The sequence below is a fragment of the Mus caroli genome, unplaced genomic scaffold, assembly GCF_978045245.1.
Source record: "Mus caroli unplaced genomic scaffold, Mus_caroli_1 scaffold_1, whole genome shotgun sequence".
Lineage (NCBI taxonomy): Eukaryota > Metazoa > Chordata > Mammalia > Rodentia > Muridae > Mus > Mus caroli.
This window is the reverse complement of record NW_028227256.1, coordinates 48,862,313-48,875,046: the sequence shown is the minus strand read 5'-3', so window position 1 is coordinate 48,875,046 and position 12,734 is coordinate 48,862,313. Positions and strand designations below refer to the sequence as shown.

Below are 12,734 nucleotides of genomic sequence, written 5' to 3'. Positions count from 1 at the left end.
TTAGGTGCCACTTGCCCCCAACCAGTAGAAGACAAGAAATAAAGAAGAGACAGCAATAGCTGGGACCAGGAAGTCTGGTACAAACCAATCACTTATGCCAAGGAATGCACTTCACTAAGAAGTACAACATCATATATACTATTGGGGAGGAGCAGCCAGGGTTATAGAGATCTAAGTCAAATGATGTTAGCAAAGACAACACAGGATACCTCAGACAGCTGCTTCAAAACAGATAACCACAGTCAAGGGGGAAGAGTTGGGTTCCCAGAAGCCACAGCCTTGATTCCTCTGAAACATTGGCTCCAGCCTTAACCATCCTTACCAAGTCCACTTCTGGACAAGGACACAGAACTAAAGTTCCCTTTGTCCTTTCAGTGAGACCTCTGAGAAAGACTTGGGTCAGACTGGCTCTGGACACTGTAAAAAATACTAAATGACATGATATAGACAATGTTAACAATCTAAGCAACTAAGCAGATTATAAAACATCAGATATAATTTTATTTAGATATGGATGTAGGTATATTCTTGTAAGAATATGAATATATGCAAAGATATTCAAAAATAAGTAGATATGACCCAAACAACACATAGGCCAAAATGTAATGTTGTTACCACTAAATAGTACAAGTATGGGTCACTTTATGATTTGTAAAAGGTTTTATTTTTATGTGTGTGTGTCTGTGTGTGCCATATATGAGTAGATGACATCAGAGGCTAGAAGTCTGAAGTCCTGCAGCTGGAATTAGAGAGAGTTGTAAGCTATCCAATGTGGGTGCAAAGAACAGAACAAGGTCCCCTGGAAGAACAGCAAGCACTCTTAACCTTGGAACCATCTCTCCAGCTCCTAACTTCATGACTTGAACAAAGTTCACAATTTCCTTCAGACTATCTGCACCACTCCTAAACTGTATGTGACTTTAAATTAGTATTATAGGATCACATTGGCTCAGGCTTACACTGGTAATTGAGGGTGTTGAACCTGCTGAGATGTGGTTTATTTTTAGTTTAAAACAAAGGGAATTTACCAAAGGAAGTGGAAAAGTAATTTGGTTATGCAAAAAAGGCCGAGTAGCTCTTCTAAGCGCTGTATCTTGGCCACTCTAACAATCTGACACTGAGTATGGCCCTTAAACAATAGCTGTCTGCAGATAAGAAAAAGATGACTAAGCAGTTACTGCACCACAGAGTTAAGCAGAGACCGAGGGTTAGAACAGTTGATAACTGACAATACACATCAGGAAAAACCCTTGCTTTCAGCTCTTGGTGAAGTGTTTTTAATTACACCATAACCTTCAGATTAGTAAGGCCTTTATAAGCATGCTCCTTTATCACATCCTTCTCCATTATTCCATTATTTGTCTACCTACTTGAAGTTTTTTTAAAAAAATTCCCAGTCCTTTGTTTAGAGTAGTGTGCAGTAATATTACCAGAGCTACTTTGGTTAGCATGCACTTAAATGTTTTGATTTGACTAATATTTGACATTTGAGGAGAGTAGAGGGCTCTCATGAGAAAGCACATATGAGACAGAGTGAGAGAAACAGAGATAGGGACTGAAAGAGAAAGAGAGTGGGGAGGAGAAGAGAAAGTAATGACTCTATGTGTGACAGGTATAAAATGGACAGCCTGCAATTTAGAAACCACAGTAAGTGGAAACAATGCCATCCTTTATCATCCAAGAGCAACTGAGTTGTCAACACTTCAAGTTCTCCCAAAAACATTCATAACCTGATAGTGACTAAGCCTCAGAAGTTGTAACAGTTTTAATATATACATATATATTAAATAATTACATATATATTTTATATAATAGTTTATACGTATAGCTTATACACACACATATCCTTCTTTAGATCTTCATAAGTTGTATTGTTCACTAAAGTGTGGAGAATGTCATTTAGAAAATACATTGATTTATAAATTTTTCTCTTATTGTAGGATGAACTGAAAGCATATGCTTAGAGACGGCTGGTTCTTCCATTTCCTAGGTTCTTATCAAGTTCAGAAGGATAAGATAAAATACAATATAAACTACATGAGGGTGAAGAACAGCCAAGCAAATATTTGGGGAGCTTTTGTAAGTCAAATTTCTTTAGACTCGAGAGTCAGGAGGTCCTGAAAGGTTCAGTAAGGTCAGTCTGTGAAGACGAACATGCTAAGGAAGCAGAGTCCAAACCACAATTGGGAATCTAACTAAGATGTGGTCACTGTAATCCCAGATTAATGCTGTAAGATCATAGGCCGAATTTAGCCTTGATAACAAAAGGAATCTAGAGTAGCCAGTCTGGTGCCACACATCTGTAATGCCAGCACTTGGAGGAAGGATGGAAAGATCACAAGCACAAGGCCAGCCTGAGCTATCTAATGAGCTCAAGGTCAGCCTGCTCTATATGAGACCCTGTCTTTAAGGGGCAGGGCAAGGGCAGGGGGTTGGGAAAACTTGGTAATTCTCTCACTGTGGAGTAAAGGCAAGCAACTTCTCAGAGGATGAGCCTAAGACCTTGAACACTGTGGGGCTGGGAGTCACTAACACAGTTTCTGATTCTACAGAAAACTAAACTCAAGCAGAGATCAAGATCATAGACTCAGAACAAGTCACTTGCCAAGCCAGCAATGTGATGGTTAATGCATACGACTGTGAATCAGAAAGTGGTACCTGGATAGGCATGTTGGCTGCAGCCAATATTCTCCTCTCTTCCCTTAAGCAATTTGAAATTACCACAGCTACATGCATTGGATTTCCATGAAACTTGCCCTGAAAGACAGTAAGCAAATGCAGCATAAAAGCTTTGAAAAAGAAACACATATAAATCATAAAGAAATGTCATACTTGAAAACCAACAATAATCTTCCTATAAACCTATACAAATACTTGGGATCTGTTCTAATTGTCTATTATTTTGCAATGCCATGGAAATGTAGACTCTTAATGAGATAATGTTGCTTTCTTTGCTTTCAAAATTCTTAACAGTTGTTCTTTGAACAGTTCTTTATGAACACATTGGAGGGTCAGTTTATGTTGGGCACTGGGTAGGTTTTAGATATAGTAGTTATTTCCCATTGAGTCCTGAAGACTCAAGAGGGTCCTTGTTGTACACATGGTAGTTCTGGCTTCAGGTCTGTAGTCTCTGCGATGATCCCCATTTGATGATATTCGTGTCAACAACCTCCTAATTACATTATACTCAAGCAAAACCATACTCACTTTTCAGCAATGATATTTCTGACATAGAAGCTTACATTTACTTTATTGCCAAGGCTAATGATGTGCATCTGTTAACTGGCAGCCATCCAATATATTGTTGTAAGAGAAAATCCCAAATCTTTTTAGGGGAATCATCTATGGTTGCCATGGTGCCCAGCAATGAGTGTGCAGTCATTTTCCTTACTTTCAAGAACTATGTTCTCTAGCCTTGATTTACAATATTGTCTGGAACATCATAATTTTAGTCAGTCATGTTAAACTTCTGTACTAGACTGTTCTGAGGCGAGATTAGAAAGGCATTGGAGACAAGCTCACTATCTAAAGGCATTGGAGACAAGCTCACTATCTAAATCTCTGCCCTCCTTTCTTGAGGTGGTACATGGTGCTGATATACGTGAAATGGCCAAAAGGTCAATAGAGGAAAAAAATAACAGTCCACAAAGTAGAAAATTAACACCAATCAAAAGTAGATCATACAGGCAACTAAACCAAGAGATCTTTCTGGGGAGGAAAAAAAGAGGGTTGTTGGCTGTAAACCTTATCATGGCTGTGACTCCTGAGGAGTATATGAGATTCTGTCAATTAACATTTCCCTTTGTGAAACTGGGGGCCCGGCGGTGGTGGCGCACACCTTTAATCCCAGCACTTGGGAGGCAGAGGCAGGCGGATTTCTGAGTTCGAGGCCAGCCTGGTCTACAAAGTGAGTTCCAGGACAGCCAGGACTATACAGGGAAACCCTGTCTCAAAAAAAAAAAAAAAAAAAAAGAAAGAAACTGAGGTAAAAACTGTCTGGATTCCTGTTCTTCCATATTCATTCCTTAAAAATATTTTCTTTCTTTAGGCCAGAAAATTTCCAGAAGAAAACAAGTGAATTGCCTGAAACTCAGAAAGCAGAGCTATGAAAGTGATCCCGTTCAGTATGGGGGAGTGTCATGTTTCTAACATGTCTACATTTCAGTCTATGTGAATTTATTCCTGCTAATTTTGATATCTCTTGGTTCTTTTCATATAGCTTGCCGTTAAGTCCCCCACCAGCTCCCCTCAACAAACCTGTTTTCTCCTTTTTTACCTTAATGTCACTAAAAATGTTTCCTTGCTAAAAAGGGTTTCTTTTAGGGATAATTTGCAAACTGTGTTATTAATATAAACTGTGAATTTGTCCTTCTGGGATGAAGGGTTCCTCTAATGCTGCAGACACACTGGTGTCGTCTCCGATCCGGGTGCTGCTCACGACATGGCTGTGATCTTCATTTTCCTGTCAACGCTCAACTTCCTTCCCCTTGCTTTGCCTCTGCTTTCCTCCAGATCTGTGAGATTAAATCACACACTCCTCTCCTTTAAGGGCCAGACATCAATACTTTTTTCATTAACTAATACATGTTCATTTTCTTCTTTAACACCCTCTAATGTAATGCCTCACTTTAATATTTGAGACAAAATGTCTTGTGAAAAACAACTGTTTATTCAGCGCCAAATTACTATTTCACTTTCCTAAGTATTAAAGATGTGTTCAGGCTCACCTGTGAGTAGTGACTATGTACATAGCTCACAGAACAGCAATAAAATGAATCCTGACGTGTGTGGAATTCTGCTTCTTACTATACCAAGGTTTTATAAAGGTCCCTGCTCTCTGGAGTGGCCTTCTGGGGTCATACAAAGGTCCCTGCTCTCTGCAATGGCCCTCCGACATCTTACAAAGGCCCCTGCTCTTTGTGGTGCCCTTTCACTGTCCTAGTGCCAATCAACAAGCAATTTTAGTTGCAACAAAGTCAGATTTATTGGTATTTTCCCCAGCGATTAGTATTTTTAATGGTGTGCTTAATAAACCTTTCACTAAGTTTCTGTCATGGGGATTGTCTTCTATGCCTTTTTGAGTCTAGAAGAACATTGGGATTGTGAGTTGTAAAAGATTTTTATGGCTGTGGCTACTGCTACAAATTTATCATGGTGTACACTAGTCAGCGCTTCTATTGGTAAAATGAGGGTCACTTTGGATATTAAGAGTAAGAATACTAGTAACCCTGATAAACTAGTGCTGCTGTTAATTCCAGTTCATTTGGAGTAAGTGAGGAACATTTCTCCCTACCCCCTTGGGTGCGCAGTTCCAACAACATTCATTGAGAACTCTGATTTGCAATGTTGGCCCAGTTCTGCCGTAAAACCTGTGTTCCCACCAACATGAGAGGTTTCTTTCTATGCTCAGTTCTCTTAGAGATCTGTCTCAGCTTTGTGTCATCAGTGGGATTATTGGAACTTTATGGTAAACCCTGATTGCAAACAGAATAGGGTTCTTTGCATTTCCATGCAAATTTCAGAATCAGCTTGTAATATTCCCCTACATTCTGTCTCCCTTTCTCTCTGTGTCTCTGTGTGTCTCTCTTTCCCTCTCTCCTTCTCTCTCTGTCTGTGTCTCTGTCTCTGTGTCTCCTCTCTCTCTCTCTCTCTCTCTCTCTCTCTCTCTCTCTCTCTCTCTCTCTGTGTGTGTGTGTGTGTGTGTGTGTCTCCCTCTCTAGTTCTTTTCCTCTGTCTCTGTCATTGTCTGTCTGTCTTTATCTCCTTCTCCCTCTCTCTGTCTCTGTCTCTCTCTCTTCATTGACAGCTTCAATATCACTGGATCTTTAGAAAAGTTAAAGGAGATTTGGCATGCATATAGTTTTGTTCTAGTCCAGTCTTTCTCATGCTTGTTAAAATGTCTCTCTACTAAACAGTTTTAATTTTCTATGAGATATCTGAAACATCCTTTGTTAGGGCTGCTTCTGGTTACTTGGTATTGTTTTGATATGAAAATAACTGATATCTTCCTCTCAGGGCCGAGATAAGGCAATATAATTAAATTTACGTATTGATTTTGAGTCTAACAAAGTTGCTGAGTCTAATAATGTATTTTTTTAATAATTCTAAAATTTCACCTGTAGACTCTTCTACATTTTCTATATTAATGAATCAGGCTTTACACAGCATTTGTATAATGCCCCCTTTGGTCATTTCAGTTCCATCTATGTTTGCAATTGTAGTGGAAATTTCCAAACAGGTCATTTTCTTCTAATGTTCCTTTACAAATGACTTCTAATATAGTTTAATTTTGATCGCAAAGAGACTTAGTGAAAGTCACTAAGTTTGCTTTGTGGCCCGGCGTATAGATAACTCGTAAAAAATTCATGCTAACTTGCAGGGAGTGAGCACTCTGTAGTTGTTGGTACAAGTAATTTATTCTAATTTATTATGTCAGGTGTTGTTTTGTATAAATTTCTGTCTTCTTGCTGATTTGTTTGAACTATTGATTTTATAAGTCAGTGGAAGAATTATTTCAAAAGCTACATTGTAAGTTGTTCTGTTTCTGATAGAAATATTAAGATATGTATTTTTGAAATTAAGGCCCCTCATGGCTATGAGCTGAACTTTACCTCCAATGACAATTTTCACCCTAAAGAAAGATGATTAACTCTGGTATAATGCTTCTTAGTTTTATCTTATTTCAAGACCTCTATTTTAAAATGGCTATAGATAATTGAGTCCCAGTATTATACATATATAAAAGGGAAAATACATAATAAATATGGTTAACACAATCCTAAAACTTCTTTGCTTATTTAGGATTAACTTTTTTGAATCTCATTTATACTCAGATTCGTGGTCAGCTACTCTCTTCTTTCTGTAAGGCTTCATACTGGAACTTTTACCAGAAGTTCTCAGTAGCAGGTCCTCAGACATGAACTGGCCTTCACATCCTTTCTGGAATGGCCAACTGGTTTGTTGACTAAGAGTGTGTATGGTGGTCTAGTCATACTGTCATGATTAGCAATCACATCACTACACAGTTAGGGCAGTTACTACTTAAGTGCTCAGACAGGTGTCCTCTACTACTAGATGGGTGCATCTACTACTGTGGTCCACTTTCAATGATACCACCAAGGATGTTTTATTGTTTATGTGTATGAATGTTTCACTTGAATGTATATATGTGTACCTTATGCATGCCCAGTGACAGCAGAAATCAGAAGAGAGCATCAGATCCCTGAAACTGGAATTGCAGATTGCTGTGAGCCACCATGTGGGTGTATACTAGGAATTCAACCTGGGTTCTCTGCAAGAGCAGCAAATGGTCTTAACCTTTTAGCCATCTCTCCATCCCTGCTGTTCTTACATATGGTTGTACAGTTTTAGATCAAATATAGAGCAACTGTATTAATCAACCAATACAAGGAGACTGTGACAAGCTGCTTTTTTAGAATCTGACGCTTACAATCTTTAAGGATTTTCTTTCTTTTTCTATTATTCAGAGCCCTAGAAATGCAAACGATGTTATGTCTTGCAAATCAGTCTCCCACCTTCTAGCATGACCTATTTGGTTAAACACATATTTTCACTTTTTTGCTGTAGCATTGTACTGGAAGTGAAGTGTATTCTGCTAAGCCAGCAGGACTTTTCTGATACAGAGATGTATATTTTAATGGTAATGCTGTGCGGGGCAGGATTCGTTTAGTACAACTTCTAACTTCCTTTAATACACCCTGCAAAGCACATATTGTGGCTTTCCCAGAAAATGCAAAAGTAGATCATTTAATCAGTAACGAGTGTGTATTAGACAAATGTGTTCTTGATCCATTCTGCAGACATAACTATTTGTACTATAAATTGTAGTGTTGTATTTTAATGACATTTTAAACAGCAATTAAACAATGTGTTATTGCAACAGAGTGTATAATTCAAGTGAAGTGACAACCACATGAATAGCTATGACCTGATTTCACATCACACATAATGAAAATGACATAGGAACAGCCACATGGTAACAGCAATTAAGAGGTGTCAAAATAAGATGCATTCTGATTAAGAAGGAGGGTTCTCGGTCACTGCTGGTGGATGTGCAAAACACCCAGGGATTTGGGAAGACAGTTTGATAATTTCTTATAAAAATAAACACTCTTGTTATGGGATCCATCAATCACTCCCCTTAGTATTTACCTAAAGAAGCTGGAATCTTATTTACATATAAGTACAATCTATACATTAGAAGTTTATAATAGCTCTATTAATATTTGCTAATATTTAGAAGCCACAAACATGTCCCTCAGGTGGAGAATTGGTCAAGTAAACTGTTGTGCCTACAGACAAGACAATATTATTTAGTATTAAGGAATGAGTTATCAAACTATGAAGACAAAATAAACTTACACACTGCTAAGAAATACGTCAGCCTGTAAGGGTATAATATATTCCAGTTTTATAATTTCAAGAAAACTTAGAACTAGGGGGCAAGGATCTAGGCAGGTTGCTCAGTTTAGTCCTTGTCACATGAGCTTGAGTCCAGTGCCATTGGAAATGCTTGGCAGGGTGGAATGCATTTGTAATGCCTGCAGTGTGGGGCAGATAGGTGGGTCCTGTTGCTCACTGGCCTGCCAGCCTCAATGAATGGAAATCTCCAAGTTCAGAAAAAGCTCTGCCTTTTAAAAAAAAGAAAAAAGAAAAAAAAAAGGTGGAGAACAACCGAGGAAGACACCCAGTATTGACCTCTGACCTTTCCATTCCTGTGCACCCACATGAACACATATACACAAGTGCCCCCACACATACCACACACTACACACAGCAGGAAGATCAGGAAAAGAGTCAGTGGTTGTCAGGGGTTTGAAGAGGAGGAACACAGAGGATATGGGGGAGCCATGAAACTGTCTTGTATAATGTTAGGGTACCAACATGACATCGTTCATGGACCTGTTGAACTCTAAGGAAGTTAGAGATCTTAGTTAACAATTCTCTATCAGGTCATCAGTTGTGATAAATGTACCATGTTAATACACTACTTAAGAGTCTGTCTGGTAGGAAAGAAGGTGGGGGGCTGGGGATGTATGTGAGAACTTTGTACTTTCCTCTCAGTTGTTGAGGAAATGCAAGACTTCCTTAAAACTTGTTTTACTGACGTGACATTTCTTACCCAGACCTCATTAAAAGCTGTCCTTTTGCTAGAAATGAGTGAAGTAGAAGGAAGAGGTTCCCCAGGTTCAATTAGACCAGAGTTTGCTTATCTGTTTGCCTGTCTGTCTGGGGTTCTTCAGTCTGGACAGAGCATAGGATGGTCTTACATGCACTGTGCATCTGTGGATGTTCTGCAACTCTAGACCCTCTGGCTTCTCTGTCTCTGGGGTGCTAGGGATTCAGGCTGATGGTTTCATGCCCAGCACAAAGCTGGCTTTGAAAACAGAAGGGAGAGGTGTAGGTTCTCAAAGGCTTTTGTTTTGTGTTTTGTTTTGCTTTCAGACAGTCTCATTAGGTACCTTGGCTCTCCTGAGATTCATTAGTAGACCAGGCTAGACTCAAACTCATAAAGATTCCACCTGCCTCTGCCTTTCATGTGTTGGAAGTCAAAGCTATTGTGAGTACACGCAGCTTCCAAAATGTATACATTTTTAATGTCTTGCATTCATGCCAATACCAACATACTTTAACTAACTGAACTTCAACTGCAAGTGTGTGTATGTATGTGTGTGTGTGTGTGTTCATTGTATATTTTTGAAGAAAATGCTTTTTAAAGGTACTAACTATGCCTTCTTTAAGTTCAGAGTACATTCTGGGCACAATGTTCTGTATTTGTTTTGATCCGTTATTGTTGATTGTCAACTTGACATACTTATTATAGAATCACTAGGAGACATAACTCTGGGTGCACCTGTGAGGGTGTTTCTAGGTTAGGTTGACTGGGAAGGAAGACACACCATGAGTGTGAGTGTCGCTGCCCCATGTGCTGGGGTCCTGGGCTGTGTAACAGAGGGGAGGGGGCACCAAGCACCATGTCTCTCTCTGCCTGCTTTCCAACTGCAAATGTAGCATGGCCAGCTGCCTGCCATGCCAAGCTGGGAACTAAAATAACCTCTCTGTCTCAAGTGGCTTTTTCAGGGACTTAGTCACAGGAATGAAACAAGGAACCAAGGTACCATTGAAGACAATCCACTTGAAACAATTACTTCGTCCAGTTCTGCACAGCCACTGGACTTGATTTTGTGCCTCAGATGTTAACTTCGTGACTTTAGGTAAATTGCTTGTTAATCTTCATTGCTTCAATTGCCTTATTAGTTGAGAGAATAATACTTGTGTAGTCATTGTGAGGAACATGCCAAACAATTGGGAATGACCTTTGTAACTTGTAAAGCACTCTAAAGAACAGAGTTTCCATGTTGCTTCAAGGTTAGGTTAGGAGTTTTGGACCTCATATACATAAATCAACAACAAAAAAAGCAAAAGCAAAAAAAAGTATTCTTAATTTAACAGAAATGATCAAAACTGATTATGTAGCCAATGAAATATGGTTTTTGCTCCGTCAAGTATATAAAGACTCAAATATAAAATATAAAACTACCAACATAAAAGAAGCTTCAGAAAACTTGAGACTGTGCCTTTTGAATAAAGAACAGTGGAACTTTCCTGGCATCTTGAGGACTCACAAGAACAGCACCAAAAGCGACTCTGAATAAGATAATTAGCTCTCAGCTTTGTAGCTGTCATTAAGGACTACATTTTCCCGGCACAGAAAGGTCAGAAAAGCAAGTGACAAGCCCTCATCTACAATGACCTTTGACAACAGACTCAAGATGGATATTTTCACTCTTACTTCAATTCTTTGCTACTAGAATGCCTTTTTACATAGTTAAGCATATGTTGGTTTTATGATTGAAACTAAATGAAAGCAATAAAGTATATACATACATGCATACACACATATACATACATTATACATATACACCATGGCAGAAAGTTCACTTTGATTTCTGTAGGCTTTTGTAAAAAAAGTGAATTTTGATCTTGAAAATTGTCAAAGAGAAGCTGGAGACCACTCTGCTGACTCAAATTCTGTGCCCACAGGGAATTCACAGCTTGCAATAGAGGAACTGTTTAATTTTAAATGATAGGAAGAGAGGAAAGATAGATGTTAACCTCATCGTTCACATTTGCACACACACAAAAAAATAGTCCCTACATTTAGTGAGTACCAACTGTATACAGGGTACTTTGCAGGCAGCTGTAATCCCAGGTAGATTTGGCAAGATATGCATCATAAGCATGGGGATTATGTCATCTGTGGATGTTCTATCATGTGTGAGGAGTCATAGAGCTAGAAAACAAAGAAAAACAACACTGCAAACTTAGGTGCTTTTCATTCTACTACTTTAGACTTCTCAAATCACTACTACCTTAAAACAGCATTATTTAGTCAGTATTTACGAACCTGTAGATGGATGTGGAACAAAAACAAAATAAAAAAACAAAAAAAAATTGGTTTTGAAGTAAGTGGTTTTGGCTGAGTCACTTAGAGGAGAGGTCTTACAGCTTCTGAAGTTCTACTTGTTGGTAAAAGCAATTCAGCGCGCTAAGTGGCCCTGGGTGCCCTTGCATGATCTACTGAGGAAGGCCAGCAATGCACAGCCCTGGCCTGGCCTGATCCTACTCCATGTAAGAAGATTCCAAGTAGGCAGCCTTAAAGACAGGCCTTCTAACTAAAGACTCTGCTTGCTTTCACAGCCATTAAATCAGGGAATTACTTAAGTTCAGTGTTCCCCCTCCGTGTAATGCAAGCCACTGAATTTGCAGACACCCAGAGTGAGCCCACAAGTGACTATACTAGTTGAAAGCAAAATTAAAAATTGTATATCATCTTAATTTTTGCAGATGCCTCTTTATTTGAATCCTCCTGAAGTAACATTAATAAATAAAACCAGTGTTGAGGTTATTGTGAGAGGGCAGCAGGCTACAACACTTCTGGAGATGGTGTTTTAGCTACAGAAAGGTTAGATGGGATCATCCAACGTTGTCCTGAGCTGCTCTAGGGAGAATTCAACCATGACTCTTGCTCATTATACACAAAGATGAATTCCTTGGCCAATCATAAAGCTGTCTATCTCTTATGGAATCATTCGGTCACCTTTACTCCTTCACTGCCAGGACAATAATGCATACATTATTGTCGTTATCAGAGGATGTTCAGATAAGGGGATAGACTAATAAGTGTAAAAATTGGTAAAGAAAGGATATACTATGTCTCGTTGACATATAATGGTGTGTCTAGGAGATAAAAGGACTCACAATTACATAATGAATAAAGAAAATGACAAGATGCTCTCTTGATTGGCAGTTATCATCTATAAGGAAATTGGGGAAAGTTACATTTAAAATAATAAGAAAATTTAAATGATTTACATTTTTAACATATATTGAAAAGAGAAGTGTTGGGAAAGCAAAGCTTGCTCAAATGTATGTAAATATTACACAATTTATCCAAGTATTGAAGTGTCACATGGCAATACAATAATTGCATAATTTTTATATATCTATAAATTATTTGAAAACATTTTTAAAGAAGTTAATAACAAGTACACAAAAAATATAGCTCTTCTATGAATTAAGCTAGGGTTCTACTGAAAAATATTAAAGTTTGAGGAATAAATTACAGACATGAATTCCCAATTGTAAGACAGTGTCATCAAAGTCAGAGAGAGAAATTTGTAATTAAGTCTATGGTCCCAAGAGTTGCTTTA

At 38.5% G+C, this 12,734-nt stretch overlaps 1 protein-coding gene across 3 annotated transcripts in view; it reads right to left on the bottom strand.

The window, feature by feature from the left end:
• The window catches only part of Stat4 (signal transducer and activator of transcription 4), a 118,450-nt gene that overhangs the window by 38,307 nt on the left and 67,409 nt on the right, over positions 1 to 12,734 (bottom strand). For all 3 annotated transcript variants that reach the window (XM_021161716.2, XM_021161708.2, XM_021161725.2), the window contains one exon: positions 2,659 to 2,757. In XM_021161716.2, coding sequence (XP_021017375.1) covers positions 2,659 to 2,757 — 99 coding nt within the window. The remainder of the gene's footprint in view (positions 1 to 2,658; positions 2,758 to 12,734) is intronic.